The 20044-nt window shown below is 26.6% G+C and overlaps 1 protein-coding gene across 4 annotated transcripts in view; it reads left to right on the forward strand.

The window, feature by feature from the left end:
- LOC107438670 (teneurin-m) overlaps positions 1-20044 on the forward strand; it is a 487196-nt gene that overhangs the window by 273794 nt on the left and 193358 nt on the right. For all 4 annotated transcript variants that reach the window (XM_087165593.1, XM_087165588.1, XM_043039103.3 and 1 more), the window contains 2 exons: positions 11597-11710; positions 19459-19751. In XM_087165593.1, coding sequence (XP_087021719.1) covers positions 11597-11710; positions 19459-19751 — 407 coding nt within the window. The remainder of the gene's footprint in view (positions 1-11596; positions 11711-19458; positions 19752-20044) is intronic.

Raw genomic sequence — 20044 nt, forward strand, 5'->3', positions numbered from 1 at the left:
GGTTTTTCTCTGTGCATAATTTGCTATTGGGGTACATCATAGGTACTTCAGGATATACTCTTGTTAAATAACGATATCATATTTAGAATACCAAGAACATTAAATTAAGATCCCAAACCAGGCTAACACAACACTTTCCATCTAAAAACATCAGGGTAAAAATGTTTTTAGTTATAATGTAATGCAGTACGAACACATTACTCTATTTGAAAAACTGGTCAAGGAAATAATAGTAAAATCATACAAAAAGGTTTACCTAACTGTTATGTTTGTTTTTCCTCGTGACTTCATGTTTTGTTTTTCATCAATAAGTTTTAGGTACGTTCGAGTATTTTGTGTATCTTTCGTGTTCTCTGCACTAACGTTCTAAAAGTTACTTTCTCATCAAAAAAATAAGTCATTCTATTAATTATTAGATATCACTCTTTCAATCAGCATACAGAATATTATTGAGAAAAAAAGAACATAACATAAAGAAAATTTGAGATTTCTGAAATGATTTTAAATCAACAGTTGGAGAAAATAGATAAGATATAAATAAATACTAAATTTATTCCGGCATTGAAAAATATTCCGAATCAAATTACTTTAAAAAGTACCGGCTCTCAGGGTGCTGAAAATTTTTACCGTATGTTCTATTTTTAGTGGAACATGTTACAAAGCAAAAAATCTGATATACATTAATTTTCACAGAAATAATTACTGAAAAATCCCTGAATCACTCTAATTAAATATATATTCTACAGTAAAAATTACGTTACATTGCTTTACATAAAGAATGCATTTTTATGGTTAAGTAAATTTTACGGATGACGCTCCCAAAGTACCAGTGCTTCATACCGTACTTTAATCCCAAAATTTTTACAATCTGTGTTCTCAATTTTGTTCTGTGCAATTTTATGTCCCTTAAGAGATTACCTAATACTTAAAAATAATTAAAGCAAATATAACTATTGCTAATAAATTATTAGATAAAAGATAAATAAGGCAGGTCTATTAATAAATTGAATTATCTTTGAAATTAAATAACTGACATTAAACGAAAGCGAGACATGTTTTAACAAAACATTGCTTGTGAATTGAAACAGAATGTATTATACAAAGTGATAATTGCACTTGTGAGACATTGAAGCTTAAAAGTATTTTCAGGATTTCTATAATCTTGTCAAATCACTTTATTTAATTAGTTTAAATTTGTATTTTCAGTTTTATTTGGCCAACTTTGAAGCAATTATAAACTAAAAAAACTTTGTTATTTTAAACTCCTTGATGCAAAAACCCTTTGATGCAAAAGAACTTAATACATTTAAAAAAATCTTCCACTCCATTTCTTTCCAGAATTTTTTAAATATGTATTACTTTAAAATATCATTATGTTTATACACTTTTTGGACTAACTTCCTGAAGTAATGGGAATTGTTGCTTAAATTTTCATTTTCTACTTTTAAGTTTTAAATTAAAAGTAAACAGACCAAGGATTCGCAGGGTAATCCTTTTTTCTCTCCTTCGTGATTATTTTCTTACGACAACCAATCAAATCTTAAGGACAGAAACTTCCAAGGTGGGGACTAAAGCACTTTTCAAATATGAAGAAAAAAAATAGAAAGATCTACAGTACTGTTTTAATTAAGTATCTTACTCACTCTCTTCAGCAAATAAAAGAATTAAATCAAAAGATAGTCTAAAAAAAGAGGGAAAAAGGGGCTCTGCATTTACATCTTGATTCAGAGATTAGAAAAGTTGGAAAGTTTGTCTTTAAGTGATGCTGGGGCTATAATCTCATAATCTTTTGAAATTGATTTGCTTAAGAAATATAATGGTCGGGAAAAGAGCGAAAATGTTTGGAAAGGAGGGTGAATGTATTTGCTTTAACCGATTAAAGTTTGAGAATTGTTTTTGGAGCCAGTAAAAAGGACATTTAAAGTACCTCTTTGGCTAGAATTACTCGAAGAATACGTTTATGAAAATTGTAATTATGTATTGAATATTTGGTGTATCAATGCCGCGTAATATAAATAAGGAAAAGAATTTATGTATCCGACTAGTCTCGACCATTTTTTTAAGTATTAATAAAAAAAAATTTAAAAAAAAACAGTTTGTTTGTTTTATTATGTGTAAAAACTAGCAAAAAGAATATTATTATTTTTTTTAAATGTATATTTTTATGTATTTTTTGCCTACTCGTTGAGCACTGTCAAAACGTTCTATTACCTTAAAAAAATATCCTTTGAGGATTTTACTTAGAAAGCTATAAATTGTATTTCAAACTATTATCTTAAAGGAAGTATTTATACTACTGAATTAGTGATCAATGTAGTTAGAAAAGCAAATTAACTACATGCATAAAAAATGAAATTTGACATTTTTCTCTTAATCTGTAACTCAAAACATGTGTGCTAGAATCATAAACACTCACAAACAATTGCAAACAATTAATTTAAATACGACATGAGATATCGTGTTTAAGATGGTAGAACATGTGAAGAAATTTGATTTAAACGTATTTAAGGATTTAAAATCACTACTCCATCCACTGTTTCTGGTACAGAAACTGCTATAACTTTTTAAATCATTGGAGTATTAACAAAAGTAAAGTATTTTTAGAAAGTCGAATGTATAGGGGTTATACATTTATAATAAACTCAATTTTGAAAATTTTGCGCAAATTCATGCTTTTGCACTGGTTAGATATCTTTAAAATATTTGCTTTAAAGTATTGTTACATTGTTTTTACAACTATTTCTTTTCATTTGTTTAATAATATGAGTAAAATTCGGATGCCCATGATCATAGTATATAAATTTACGCAAGTTTTAAAGAGAGAGAAAGTAAAAGTCATTATAATTACTTAATTATTCAGCATTAAAATCTTACTCATATTGATTTTATCACAAATTTCTCTAAGTAATTTAAAAACTATAACTGTCTCATATCCAGTATTATTAGAAAAGCAAAATGCATGCAATTATGTTTCATATTTTTTAAATTTAAAATACAAAATGTATATTACATATCCATAATTTAGTTGAAATGTATTTTTTATAAATTATAATATCATGAAATTCTCTAAGTAAGATTAAAAATGATATCCGTCTCAAATGAAGTATTATTACTAATGTAAAATGCACTTATGTTTAATTGTGTAATTTTAGTATGCATATTTAATTTTTTTTTTGGATCACCATAATTTGGTTAAAATATATTTCTTATAATTAAGTATGTCACAAATTTTCTAAGTAAGTTTAAAAATGTTACCTGTCTCATATAGATTGTTATTAGAAATGTAACATGGACTTAATTTTTACTGCGTAGTTTAAATATGCGAACTTAAAAACTTATATTGCATTTCCATAATTTAATTAAAATGCATTTCTTATGAATGATTATATCGTAAATTTCTCTAAGTGAGTTTAAAAATTATGCATGTCTCATATCAAGTATAATTAGACGTGTAAAAGGCACTTAATTAAGATTTATAAAGTAATTTTAAAATGCATGATAAAAAGTGTATTCTACATTTCCAAAATTAAGTTAAAACGTGCTTCTTATAAAAAAAATAAAAACTTATGTAGCGAATTTCTCTGAGTTAGCGATAGTTAACCTACTTTGAGAAATGCACGATAACAATAGTTAACTTAGAGAAAGTAGTTAATGATACTAACATATTAAGGATTATTGGGAATTTAAAATGCATTTAAGTTTCATCGTCCAATTTTAAAAAGCATTTTAAAAACATTTTATTGCATCTCCATAATTTAGATAAAATGCATTTCTTATAAAGGGAAAGGAAAAAAAACATTTCACATTAAAATTTAAACTATAATATAATATTAGCATTCTTAAAAATCTTAGGGCTAAATCTGTAAGTTAAATACTAACACTAGTGTTTCAAATTAGCAGGGAAAGTAATGCTATATCTAGAATTTATCTCTCAAATTTGATTGATTTCCTGAAATAAATTTTTTAACTGCATTTAGGATCACATATCGTTGATAGCCTTAGAAAAAGTGTCATTTAGAAAAAATGGTATTAGGTCGATTATATTTTTTAAGAGCTGCCCCCATTTCCGATTTCAGTTTTTTACTGTATCTAGGTACAATCATTGGATATTCGAGGCATACTCCACTATATTCCAGTTTTTAAAATCTTAATCTTTTTTTATGGAAACTTCTAAAAAGCATATTTTTATAAAGACAATATTTTATCCCTTAAGAAACCACAAAATATAAAAGATCAAAGTATCTTACGAGAATATGAAAACATAAAAATAAAAAATTAATCGATAAGATCCCAAAAAACAAAATGCTTTTAAGGTATAAAGATTCTAAAGGACATTGAATTACCTTGTTTTTATTGTAGAATTAAGATATATTATATTTTAGACTACCATTTTTTATACTGGATTTGAAAATGGCGTGTCAAAAGTTTTAGTAAGTTTTTTTTTAAAAAAAAGTCTTTTAATGACATGAAATTACAGAAATTTCGAAACAAGTTTCCTTTAAGTTAATGTTTAATCTGATGTCTGTATTCCAGCAAAGGATTTTTTATATAGAGAATTTTTCCAAGCATTTCTTTATCTCACGGTTAGGAATATATTCTATAAAAATAATAAATTTCAAAGCGTACTTTTAAGATTAAGTTATTTATTGCTATTGCAAGAATAAAAAAGTGTACCCCAGTTTTTACGGCATTTAATGAAAATAAAAAAAGTAATTCTTAAGAAGAAACCAATATAGTAAGAGAATTCCATAAATCGCAACTAAATTAATATTAAAGCATAACATTAAACCAATTTTTAAGTTACACTTTGCTATTACCATTAAGTTTATTATTATCTAAAAAGTATTTGAAAACGCTATGTAATTTGCAATTAAATAAACTCCACACATAATATATATGAGTCATTAATAATCATTTTTAAAATTAACTTACGTAAAAAATTGCACTTAAAGGAATTATGCAGGAAATGTTGCTTAATATTCTTTTTTAATGGGGCACCTATCCATTTTTATATATTTTTGACGGTCTTATAAGGAGTAAAAATATATTTTGGTATATTTTAATAACAAAAAGAAGTCTAATAGTTATTATCGGAATTATATATGTGCTTAAATATAAAAGCCAAAAAGCGTAGATTGAATTTTTTTCATTCATATTCATAAATTTATGAATAATTATTTTTGTAAATTAAAGAAACTTAAACGAAAAATAATTTTTTTCTTTTATATCTAAATAACTGCAAATTTGAGAAACTACTGATTGGAAGTAAGCAGTTTTTGAAAAATTTTACTTTTCATGCAGAAGAAGACACCGGTCTTTCATGCTGTATTTCAGAGCCATGAATCATGAAAATGATAAATATTAAATTTTTCACTTATTTTGAAGAAAATTAATACAGAGCAATGAAAAAAATTGGAAAAATATGTTTAATAAAAAGATTGCGCCAAAGAGTTGAAATATTAGCTCAATTTAAACATTCCATTACTATCTTAATTTCCTTTAAATTTCTACTTTCTGAAAATAAGATTTATTTTTAAAATTATTGTTTTCTGCAACACATTATTTTTCAAGGTTTCTTACTACTTTTTGACGAAAATTATAAAAACTATTTTTTCATAATAACAAAAAAGAAAAAAAAACAATATAATGCATTGACTTAGCAGAAAAACAAAATATTAACTTGTTTTACGGAATTTTTTCTTCATTATTTTTTACCATAAGAAAATATTATTTCAAGCAAAAACTTGCCAAATTCAATCTACTTGTTAAAAATTTGAGAAAATAATCTTTAAGTATACATCGATTTTTTTTTAAGCAAAACACTTTGCATTAGACATTAATCTTATGTTTTCGAAATTAAAATAAATGTAGCATCTGATTTAAGATTTAGAAAACTTTCTCAGCATATATCTCCCAACTTCGAGGCACTTTCTTCGCACCATATGACTAGCTTAACTATAATTCTTTGAATTCATGAAATATATAGAATGAGAAATAAGAGCATCATGAATGCCATAAAATATTCTTTAATGCCGGAATAATAAAAGCAGTCTAGAAATTACCATTTAATTCATATAATAATAAACTGTGCTTAATTTGCACTTTATTATTACCATTGAGTTCATGAATATACTAAGGGTTAGAAAACACAATATTATTTATATTTTATGAAAATTAATACATAATATATGGAAGCTAATAATTATCATTTCTAAAACTAACTTTTATAAAAAATTGCACATAAATGAATTATGGAAAAAAATGTATAATAATTAGTTTTTTTTTTTTTTTTTTTTTTTTTTTTTAAATCATTTTGCTTAATATTAGAATTGCCATTGCTATTTTTATTACCTTCGAAAATTCAACTACTTGAAAATAGCATTTATTTTTTAAATTATTATTGCCCAGAACAAATTATTTTTCAAGGTTTGCTGCTACTTTTGAACAAAAAAACACTTAAAAAAAAAGCTATATGAGGTATTGACTTAGCAGAAAAACATACGAATAACGTGTTATGCAAGTATGTTCTCTTCATTATTTCTTTTTCCTATAAGCAACTCAATAATATTTCAAGCAAAAACTTACATTAGCATAATCTAATCAAATAGAGTTTTTAAAAATTTAAACTATAAATCTCAAAGCATGCATTTAAATTTTTTTAAGCAAAATACACATTAATCTTGTGTTTTCAAAATTCAAAGAAATGTAGAATCTGATTTAAGATTTAGAAAACTTTCTCTGCATATATCTCCCAACCTCGAGGCACTTTCTTCGCGCCATAAGACTGGCCTACCTTATAAGGGGATAAAAGTCTTTGAATTCATGAAATATGTAAAGAAGCGAGCCATAAAAGTATCATGAATGTCGTAAAAAATTCTTTAATACCGGAATTTCTTTATCATTAATGCAAAGGCACTTCCTAAGTTTTCACTCTTTTCTCCCGGAAGGCGAAGTAATGTTCAAATTAGGGGGACATAAATTTGAAACAAAAAGCTTTCTGTTGCAAGAACTTCCCTCTTTATATCTTATTAGATGTCCTACAGTCACTTTGTTTGTGCTTCTTGCAGCAATACTACTGCAAGTCGAGAAATTCTTTTGGTAGGTTAACAAGAAATATATCTCCTTTTTAAGGCATGTATAGTTAAAAGTAAGATAGGATAACAGTAAACTGTTTCTTTATTACATAAGTTATCGTGTTTTAAACATTTCTGTACAATTTGTTTGGGATTTAAGCATAAAATATGAGTAATAAAGTGCTGAAAGATAAATAAAATAAATATTCGATTTCTGTATTTTAAAATTTTGTAAATTATTGCGAGAGGAAAAATTTGCGTTAACTTAAGTGTAGATCATCATTTAATTTACGTTTGAACGAACTAATAGCACTTAAATTTTTTTAGCTTTGAGACTTGTTTTTCTTTTAACGAAATATAATTGAGGGATATCGAAACAAAACACCATTTTTTTAATACTTTAATATGTGCAGCACTTTCATTTTGTCTGTTCTTCATGCAGCAATACTACATGGAGAAAAAAGTCTGGGGAAATAAATAACCATTCTTGTATATTAAAAACATTTCTGGTATAAAAACCTGGTAATTTTAAAAAAACATACGCTACTTAAATCATACATTTATCAATTTTACCGTTCGCTATAGTAACGGTTTACCGGTAAATCTGGTTTTCGAAATTATAGTTCTTATTACCATGCACTTAGTAACGAATACAAAATTAAAAATTAAATTTAATCAAATTAAAAATTTTTATGCCGGATTCTTTAGTATTACGAAAAATTACCAAAATATTTTTCAGAACTGTAACTTATTTTACCATTTATTTGGTGATTTTAACAATTTAACGTCTCTGTCTCTTACCAAATAGCGTAGTAATAATCTGTTTACACAGCTATAGGTTTCTTTTTCACGGCAGTTTATTAAATAGCTTATAGAGTAATATCGCGGTTAATAATTTTTTTTCTAATATGATAATTAATTATAACAAGCAGTAAAATTACATGACTGATGGTTTCAAATGCTAACTTGTTTTAAAGATCATAAACTTAGATATATCAAGTTATTATGTCTGCTTTATCCATCTGTTCTCTGCTGAGTAATGGGGCTTCTTTATTTATTCACGTACGTAAATGGATTTTTTTTTATATACAAACTTCTTTCTTTGCAAACCCTTTTTAATGCGAAAAACAATCATATCTTTTTGGGTACTCCGTTTTCGAGTGGTATTGTTCTCCCACTATACCTTCTGAAGAGTAAAAATAGAGTTTTTTTCGTAAATTTGTCCTTTAATTTAAAGAGAGACAAGTCATTCTTTTAATAAAGCACATGGATCTGCATATATATATATCTGAACTAAATATATTTATTTATTGTTATATATCCAAGATTAAGACTCTATTCCAACCCGTTTCCTCCATTTTAAATAGCATTTTACACAAAACAAGACTGCTAGCCAGAAAAACCACTGTAAAACGAATGAATTACTATTCCAGTACTTCTATATATATTTATTGCTATACATACGCATACTGACTTGAATGCTCATTACAGTGTATAATCAAGTTGAATAATAGATAGCACAGGTTAGATAATAGATAACACAATTTAGAGTTGGACATTATAACGCTGCATCGATTATATATGCATAAATTGTAGTAGGTTCGAATCCCCCCGTATTCCTGGTTATATCTTTGTAATCTCTTGTTCTATATTGTGCTATGTGCTCTTCAACTTGGCTGGGGTTTAAAAAGAAGCACATGAAGTCTGCTTATGTATGCGTAACAGTAAATAAATATGAAAAAAAGACGCAGCCAGGGTTGTGGTTGGGATCGGAATTCTATTTCGCAATTTTGATACTGTTTGATGTCTAACATTTAAATTACTGATTTAATTCAGTCTTGTACAAACAATTTCATACTTGCAAATACGTACTTTTTAAGTTATCAAAGTTGGTAAATGTTTGCTTCCAGTTTGCATAAAATCTGTAACAACTCACCGACCAAAAAAAATAATAATAGCAAGCGTTTACTAAGTAAGGAGGTCATCGAACTAAACATTTTATGTTATTTCAAATTTTACTAGACTATGAAAATTATCAATTATTTTCCTAAAATTACCAACTCTTTCAAAAAAATTACCAGCTTAGGAAAAATTACCAAATATTACTTCATTTGATATCAAGCAACATGGTAATAAAATCATGTTTTACTGTTAATAATACCAAAAATCATTGCAAAAGCACTTCAGCAAAATTATCACGCTTTTTGGGGCCCCCATGCAGCCAGAAAGACGGAAAATTTTACATATTCCAGTAGTTGTTTTCAAGAAAGATATTTTCTTTTTGTAAGTAAAAAAATTCCTTTTATTTATGCATTAGTTCAGAAAAAAATGGAAGTTTAAAAACATAAAGTTCAATTTTTATTCAACCATAGAAAGCGAAGCACTATATACAAAAGAATACCGATTATTTTTGCAATTATTACTAATATCAAGATTTTTTAATTGTTTATAATTAAAATTTTCCTTGAAAATGAATCTTGGATTTTACCTAATGATTATAAGGAATATAATAGAATTAAGTGGTTTTGATGAGCAAGTAAATGACAAACATGGAGGTTGAATTTTTGTGCTATCAATAAATATTTCTTCAAAACAACACATTTGAATTATATTTATTAAAAACTTTAGAAAAAGGCATTAAGCCAATCAATTCCATTTAAAATTAAACAAAATACATCGAAGAATACATGAAAAAATTGTCAATCAGATGAAGAAAGTATATGAATAAAAATTGCGTCCTACTATTCGAATATTTACAAATTGGAACTCTTATAACTCGCTAACAAAAGCTCCGATTTACAATAGTTTGCTGCATATAAAGAGAAAAGTACCAGATGATATTTGTTTAAAAGTCTAAAAGAGAAAGACTATTTGCTTGGTTTTACACTTATAGTATAATATTATATGTATAAAATAATGAAATATTTATTTTATAATTGCATTTTAAAAATATATAGTTAATTATAGCCCATCTACTAAAGCTATAATTACTACTTACTTCTCTGATGAAAGAAAAACACAAGCAGAGAGATATGCATATGGTAAATTAACATAATTTGACACTATCCCCGTTCCCATTTATTTATTATTAAGAACATTTTGAAAGTTTTAAAAATAAAATGCATGTTATAAATTTTTGAAAAATACATAAAATATCAAGTTTATATTTGTATTTGAAAATTTAATAAATTATAACCCAATTACTGCCCATTTCTCTTACTGCCCATTCTCATTTCTCTCATCACTCTTCTTCAAAACATATATAAATGTTTGAATAAATATAATTTGACCCTATTCCCGTCCTTTAGGGCAAAAAATGTGCCAAATAAGAGTTGAATTTTTCTCATTAAACTCTTTTTAATTTTATTGTGTTATTTCAATGATATTTTTCCCTCATTTCCTAGAATAATTAGATTGATTTTTGTTATCAAATGCCAATAAATGAATTTTTTATGTTATATACAGTGTGCAAAAATAAATATCATTGAGCAATTGTAATACTTCGAAATTTATTTTTGTAAAGATCAGGTTCCTTCTTTTAATAAAAAAGCAATTACATTTTATTGAAACTATCGTAGATTATGCCTAGCTTTCTGTAGAGCATAAAATTAAAATTAATGTTGAAAAATAAATAATTAAAATAGTACACACTAATTGTGCATTATTTTAATAATTTGATTATTTTAAATAAGAGCAACTTTTGTTGGAATATTATGAAACATTTTAAATTTAATTAACATGATCTCCGGGAAAATAATTTTGTGTATACATATTTAATTTTTTATGATAAATATGATTCATAATACTTAAAAAGTACAAAAGCTTCAAGAGAAAAATAATGCAGAGAAGTAATTATAGAGATACGATACAATAATCAGTTAAACAGGCATTAATGATATCTACATCTATCTTAAATTATAATTTGTCAAATTATAATACTATTTTTGAGTTCTCTCCCTTTCTTAACTATTAACTTCTAACCTTCAATCACTATGTTTTTGTCTTCATATTTTCCTATCCTATCGTAACTGTATATTAAGCGCAGTCATTACGGAACATCCTCCATACAATTTCATATCGGATAAGTATTATCAACAAGCAGATTCTTAATTTCATACATTATTCCAATTTAAATATAAACAACGAAGATAAAAATTAAAATATTAAGCATGAAATGAGTAACATTCTTATTTTGAAGACAGCATTTAAAATTCTACAAACAATTACATATTTCACGGGTACCAAAATAGCAAGTCTCTTATTAATCTCAGATTTCCTTTAAATTCCAATACTACTTTTCAGCTGTGTTTAAGCCTTTATGTAAATCGCTAATAAAATGCAGCATATTATTAAATTACATAATTTTTGAAACCTTATCTACTGGTACCTCAATAGTAAGTATCTATTGTTATTATTATTAATCTCAGATTTCATCTTAAATTTCATACTCGTTTTCAGTTATGTTTAAGCTTTTATGTAAAGCGCTAATAAAATGCAGCTGAAATTTGCTTTTATTTTAACAGCCGTTGGAGGCATTGATGAAGCCTTAGAGGGGAATTCTCCTTGCATTGTTGTTGAAGATGGTCGACATAGCGGTAGTGGAAGTACTGGTACTCCTTTGTCTCTTCTAACAAAAGGCGAGTAGTCATTAAAATCCACTTTCATTTTGCACATTCTTATTTTGTTTAATCGCTAAACTAGCGTGCATATTATAATTTTTTCTATTTTACTTATTTTATATAAAAGGATTGTGCAAAAAATAAACGACGCGACGTCACTAAGTTCAGTTTGGAGCAATGTGGTAAAAAACCATCAAACCTATCATTTCTGGACATCGTTTACAGTATATACAGATGGATACAAGTGCAATGCCATTCATCTCATGTTATTTCCCACTACCTCTTTCATTTGACCCATAACTCAATTAATCACTTTTACTTTATTTTTTTTAATGTTAATCTTTATTTTGAACCATTATGTTTATCTCTCTATGCAAGCTATAAGCTAATTCTCTTTTCTTGATATCTTCCAGCTTTATGCTTCGAATCTTTCTACAATTTTTGCATATATGAACTAACTGAAATATCGGTTAGTTAAATTTCCTGTAAAATCTCTCTAGAAACTTCTTTTCTAAAAATTTCTAATTAGTGGAGTTATGATTTGTTTATAAAAGGATTATTTGATTGTAATGACGATAATTTACCACACAGCTGTAATGATATGAGCTCAAAAATTTGATGAAAAATAAAGCGAATAAATGAATGCAGCTTAAAGATCTTTTTTTTAAGTTCTTCTTTGTAAATTTTTAAGGCTGCACACTTTTAGTGTGACATATTCTGTGATCATGTAATTAAAAAAATAGAAGATGGAAATAAATTCCTTGAAATCACTTTTGGTTGATTTCTACATTTTTAGATTTTGTAAAACCAACACGTTTATAATAAACGAATGCAATCTGTTATGCAAACACAGTAGGAGATTATATATTATTTAGCTTGATATTATTAAACTTATATATTATTAAACTTATACATAATTGAACTTTAAAAATTACATTTAATTTATATCACGAGAGTTTTGAAAATGAAAAATTTAGTTCTGCAATTTTCCAAAAAAATTTGTTTTAATAGTGGATACAGTACAATGTAAAATGAAAAGTCCTACCTATATATTTAAGACCAAAAGTTATCAGTAAACAGTTTATCAGTACTTTTAACTGTTTATTCAACATTTATCATAAAAGAGTATCAAAATGGACAGAGCACTCACAGTCAGGAATCGAGCCTCGGATCCTATTTAACAATATTTTAGGTAAACTAATTTACTTCTACCATATTCTACGTAAACAATTTTAAAATCAAGAATAATAAATTGTTTGAAAAATGTTCATGGTGTCAGAGTTAGTGAGAAGAAAGAGTTACAACTATCCTCTATAAATACTTATCTAGATTAGTAACGTTAAATTATTTCTTTTTCAATATGAGTGGCACTGTAATATTTAAATAGTACTGTGATGCCAGAATTTGGCATTACATATGTATTTCCTATCTTTTTAAAATATCCTTCATTCATTAATAGAATTATTTTTAAAATAAATCAAAAACTTAATCTTTTTAAACGAACATAAAATATTTATTTCTTCTCTTCCAGATCAATGTAACGGATACTTTCTTTTTATTTCATTATTATGCAGACATATAAATTCACTGTCGCCTCTAATCGAAAACAAAAATCTATTTATAACTTTTTATTCTAATTTTCTAACGGCTAAAATGTTTCGGTTGCATGGTTATAAGAATTCACATAAATTTTTTGGCGACTCGTGATCGCCAAAGTGTACTTTTAAACCCATGTGGATATGCTAGTTGGCTTTGTTTTTGGCTCTGATATACGGTGATAAATCGCCACAAATTTTGGATCTCCTACCCATACTTTCTCTGTCCGTTGAGAATAAATATATTCACTTTTAATTTCAAATTTGTGGAGTCTGGGAGCCCTTTGGGCCTCCCAGTCTCAATTTTCTAACGGTCAGAAATGTTGTTCTGGCTTTATGATCTCTCAATAGAGAGTATTCTTATTTCATCCCTTTAAGGGATTTCTTATTTTTTTAATGAAGAAATGGCCATTTTCTAATTTACAAAATTATGCTTAATAAAATCTAAATTTACATTCAACGATTTGTACATTATTTCCTGGAAACTCTATCGTTCAATTCATTCATTAATGGCCTAAATGAACATTCATATATACCACTATCAACTATACGGCTAATGACGGGGAAGCAAAAGTCTCCCCTCATCATAAGTACTGTGCAGGACACAACGTAGTACTTGAAATAGCACTGTCAACTTTCCAGAAGCTTTGATAAATACATTTTTCTAAGGGAGTGAAGAGCTGAATGAATGTTAAATAAATACTCCAATAGATATTGAGCGTTTAAAGCTTAGTTTCATAAAGAAACTGTGATTACCAACTCTGAAAACATATGGTCAAAACTACCAGAATATGGTAAAATTTACCTTGTTTCTTTCTCCGAGGGAACACCAGAAATCTCGATAATTTTTATCTCATCACTTTGACGTTGATTTTGGTGAAATTAATAATAAAATATAGTTTTATAATATGTGCCAAAATTTGGCAACCATATTAATCAAAGCTATCGTTTTTTTTTTTTTTATCAGAAATTCCTTTGCAGTACAGTAAGGTAATTTTACCAGAATTCTTCGTGCATCAACTTCAAAGGAAAGTTGTTTTTTTTTTTGTTTTTTTTTAAGCTAATATGTACGTTTATTGTGGTTTAAAGAATAGGCAGCAGGGCCCTAAGTGCTGTCAGGCTTGGCTTACGCATTTATATGGATTAATGAATCCTAGACATTACAGTGTCACTAAGTTAATTTTAAAAAAAAGGTACTTTCTTAAAACACATTTAAATGTGTAGTAGAAAATAAATGGCATTTGGAAATCAATTAATTCTTATAACTATTGCACCTAATTTGTTTTAGGAGACTGATTCACCAATTTAAGCAGCATGCAATTATATATTTAATTCTACATAAATCATGATTTAACTGATTTCTTCCAAAATGGTGTTTGTTATTTCAATAAAAGGAAGAAAAGAAAATCAAAAATTTACTAGTTTTTTGAGCATAAAAAATATATTTAGTTTTAGAGAAATGCATCATTTTTTCATGAAATAATTAAAATTAATTTATATGTTTTGCATGTTATAAAAGTACACGTTACTATTTATATAATAATAGTGCATTATTTTTAATAAAAAAAAATTCTTTTATTTAATTTATTAAAAGCAAGTTTGCTAGTTTGCTGGAAAAAAATATGAAACGAAAGTACGCATTTTTGTGAAATATTATATTTATTGCGAATATATTCATTATTTTTGATATTAAAATTGTGTCACTAGATCAGAATTGTTTTCAGCTATTTTTGTACAATTTTAAAAATATTTCATTTCGTGAGAAATTAAATATGCAGAAACAAATTTATTTCCGTAAATAAAAACCTACCGAGTGCTTATAACTTCAACAGAATTCATGAATTAAAAATGAGATAGAACGAGGTTTTTCATTACATATGAAGCTCACAAAAGGTTTTATTTTTTTAAATATGCTTTACTGAAAAATCTTCAATTGCTAAGCTTTTAAGAAATACCTATGACAAATCTTATCTTTAAGTTTTGCATTCACAATTCAGGTAAATATTTACTTACGTTGAACTTTTTTTTTCATTTTGGAGTCCTTACCTTTTGTGTCAAACATATCTTCAACGAGTATGGCAATTTACTTTTCGCTTATCGCAAAAACTTCTTAAATTTGAAAAAAATAATAAAAACTTTCAAAATAAATTGATGTTTTAAATTCTAAATACCTTTGAATTTCAATACTCTTTCATTCGTTATTATTTTTTTTTACTTTCTCAGAAGCACTTAAATTCCTGAAATCTTATTTTTAAATCAAAACTGAAAGAAAAATTATATTAAAAATAAAAACTCAAGATAAATTCGTTTTTTAAACAGTTGTGTTTTCTAAAAAAATATGCAAGTTGTTGATAAATATTGTATAAAAATAAATAATACTATTAATTTTTTTATTAAGTATTATTACAGTATGTAAACATCACAAAGAGAATGGATTTTTCTACATATAAGTTTATATCTTTCACAAAGTGTATTCTAAAGTATATAGTTACGTATGTTTATTTTAATTACTTATTTTGAAAATCTATCAAAAAACAAATGACTAAAATTAAATTTTAGACAGAAAGAAATTAATTTAAAGGGTAACATAATTAATTGAGCTAAGAATACGGAATTACAACAGTTTCCTGAGAAATTACAGTAGCATAGTACACTGTAATTGAATGCGCTAAAATACTGACAGCAAATTTAAAAAGAGCAAAATCAAAAAGATCACAGAACGATAAGTCTTAAAAAAGTTGGTCAAAGATCTGAAAATATGGTATAATCTTTTGAAGGTAAAGTTATTTAGTCAAAAAAATTTTCCTAGATTATAAAATATTTTTAAGGAAATCAGAAAAATCGCTTACTAGATAAAAAAGCCTAAACATGTTTCAGAGGTAAAAAAAACTATATTTTAGTTCCTAGATAGAATGTAGATTGCTAACACTTATTACGGAAACAATTTTGAACTTAATAAGAATACTTTTCAAATTTTGCATGCATTGACAAAAAGATCCAATATTGAATTAAAACAACTATACGCACTGTTCGGAGTTCATTAATACTGATTAGTAATATACATTGCATGGAATTTATTAGTACCAAACAGTTTTTGAATCCAGAATTTATGTAGTCTTATACTTACATACTTATGTACAAATATTACATCAATTTTGAACATTACCAAGCATGTTTTTATCGAAATAAAACTCACGAATTAGCTTGTAATATTTTTTACCAATTATTTTGCTAAATATTATATCATTTATAAAATATTTGCGTTCCTTAATATTTTTTATAATACATTTTTTTGAAAAAAAAGAAGAAAGAAAAAAAACATTTATAAAAGGCAAATAAGGTTCGAACTATTGCAGCTAATAGAGAGATGGACTTTGTAGAAAAATTCCTCAGAGACAACCGAAACGTTTTGTTTAAAAAAATTAAGTACTTCTTTAGGCAGAAGTGCTTAAAAGTTCATGTTTTATTGATTTTACTAGCGTTGTATAACTCACAACATAAAACTTCTAATGTTTTCAACAAAAAAAAAAAAGTTCTTTAATTTCCCATACTAGACAACAACCGAATTTTAGAAGGGCATGCTAATCTCACTATCTAATACTTTACACTTTCCGAAGAAAAGTGACAAGATGTGCTAAGAGAAAGAATATAAGCGCCTTACAAAATAACAATGCTTGCAAACAAGCATCGGGATTACCCTTGAAATTGAGACTATAATACCATTAATCTCCAACTCTGCATGGGAAAATACTTTGCCCAAAATCATCCCCTACTACACTCGACTCATTAAGCTAGTCTTAAGCAATCTTCTAGCTGTCGATAGAAATAATTTTTCTTAAAATAGAGAGAGGAGGGAGCATTCTAAAGATTTGGTGCATATGCGTTGATGGCATAGGTGTAAGCGAATTCGTTAATTTTGTTTGTAAAGAATCGCAATGAATCAGAAAGCTGATTGCGTCGAACGCAATTTCAGGGATATTGACATAGATTTTTATGTAGTTTATTTTCTCCTCTAGATGCGTTGCCAGGTTTCTTTGTCGCCATTCAAATTTATTGCATAAAAAAGTTTATATCTGTTACACTTTGATGGGGAAAGTATGCAAAACTAAATTCTTTCTTTTTCCTTAAAAGAAACGAAGACTGGAGTGCAAAATGGTAAAGGCAACCAATTTTTTTTAATTGCATTTGGGTAAAATTTAAATTATATGAATTAAAGTAGTTCATTTCAACGTAAAATAATTATGTTAAAGAATATGGGATTCTGTTTATAAACTTTAATTCAACTAACAATAAGTACAAAGATTACAATACAGATTACAATAATAATGGAGCAAACTTTCATAAAATATATTCATTTTATTATATATCCATACATTTATTTTGATGCCCATTCTGCAAATTCTGTGCATTTGATTCTGAATTCCTTTCTTTTATACAAAAATAAAAACATATTATTTTAATTGCATTCAGTGATTATATCCTAGGTAAATTATTTTAAGAATATAAATTTAACTGTCAAACAACAAAAAATTATGCACTTAAATATGTGCACATTTTGTTAGACTTAAATTTGACTTAATACATCCAAAAAATTTATTTTACGAAGTCAAAATAATTTTTAAATTAATAAACATGCTGAAACGCATTTATAAAGCATTATAAATCTTTTTTTAATTTTTAGTATGTTATTCATTTTCAAGTAAATAACTAATTGTATAACTTTTTCAAAATATCGCTTTTCGAATAAAATGCATCTAAAATATTTTTTTTATAAATAAGTACTAATTAAACTTGTTTTTAAATCCGCATTGCAAACACCAGATTAGGACAAATGACGAAATTAGATATTCAATGAATCATGAAAGAAATGTTTATTTAAATTAAACTCAATATTGATTTACCTAATTTCCAGTATTTCTTGAAAATGTCTTTGGCTAAAAACATTTTTATTGTAAGTAATTTTTATAATATCGTTCTGAATAAAAATTTATAATTATTTCGAAGAAAATATTCCTATTATTTCTTACAATAGACGCTAATAATCAAATTTCTCCTTCCTTTTCCCCTATTTTAACTTCTACCTTTTTAAAAACAACATTTTTGTGTATTCAAATTTGCACTTTTATTTAGATTATTCTTAAAGCTCTGGATTAAGTATGTGTTTGGGAATATGGATGTTTTTAGATTATAAACTGCAATTCCTAAAACACATTTATTCAATAATAGATGTGTTAAATCCTGAAATGTTATATTTCTTTCATATAAAATATTTATATTGGTAGATTAATATGCTGGTTTGTTTTTGTATTACTCATCATGACCACTATCAATCGATTTCGAACAGCACAATACGAACTAAACACATAAAAGAATTATAATTTATAATAGCACTGCGTTGTGTCTGAAACCTAATGTCCGAATGTTTTTCGAATATACTGTTGGCATTAAACAATGGACAAATTGAAGAATCTGCAAATCGAAATTCGAGCAGTTGTCCTACAAGGTAGTAATGTCTAGTCCTGTTTTAAGGATGTCTGACTCTAGGCGATGCTCAGAGTATTGATGGAATGTCAAATCTAATGGTAATGCCAAATCTCAAACACACAAAAGACATTCATTGTGTCCTTATTTTTTATTGCTTTTTTGAATAGAAAAACAAATATTTGTAATTTTTGTGTAATACTTACCTTTTGTGTTCTACTTACATATTTATATATGAAACTTTAAGTAAACCAAAGTACTTAGTTAGACCATTACTGTTGCACCAACTAAATTCGCTTTTCTTTGCTAAACTTTCAATTATGGAAAAAATCCTTTGTTTAACGTTACCTAGATAGAAACACACCATCCCCGATTATTTACACATATCACAAGTTGTAAAAAATATAACAAGAACAAGAAATAAACCATAAAAGAAAACAGAAAGCTATCCTGGTTATGGCAACTATTTTTAATGGCAACTCCATTTTCATATAAAATTGCATCGCAAGGTTAAATACCCGCCGTTGTTGCAAAGAAAAAAAAATCGTAAATTATTAAACTAGAAATTCACCCTTAATTGAATTAGAAGGCACTAGATATCCACAAGTAAATCCAACTTTTTTCACTTTACATAGAATTTTTTATTATGTATTTACTAATATACATGATATAATAAACATTTATTTTTAGATGTTGGACGGATTACATTGCCACAACCTATCTGTACAGTTGTTCCCCGCGATATATCAGAATATGAAGAATTACCACCTGGTAATGAAGATTCTAGGACTCTTCAACCCCAGGAGTCATGGAATACATTTTTTAGCCATCCAGAAGCATCTTTCGTTAGGCTTAATTTTTCTATGCCCCATAATTCCCGATTGGCTTTGTTGGCAAGAAAGAATGAGCCCCCATCTATTACATCTTATGATATCATGGAAGTTATTGGCGATGAAATGAGAAGATACGTAAGAGCAGCATTGGTGAGTGTACTTATTTGTATGGCTTATAGGAAACCTAATTGTAAATAAACGAAAATTATATAGAAAAATAGAGCCAATTTTATCAATATAGTTAACCTTTTGCTTACGGCTGGTACAACATGTATACCACATGTAATGGTACAGCATATTGTACCGTAAGCAAAGGGTTAAGTAAAACTCGTGCAAATGTTTACAATTTTTATACATAACTGTGATTGACTATGTTTAAATGATATAATATTTTTGATATCAGAGAGGAAGTGTATTTCTAACATTCCAAAATTTCTGAAATA

The sequence above is a fragment of the Parasteatoda tepidariorum genome, chromosome 1, assembly GCF_982258835.1.
Source record: "Parasteatoda tepidariorum strain Cologne lab strain chromosome 1, Ptep-v5.0, whole genome shotgun sequence".
Lineage (NCBI taxonomy): Eukaryota > Metazoa > Arthropoda > Arachnida > Araneae > Theridiidae > Parasteatoda > Parasteatoda tepidariorum.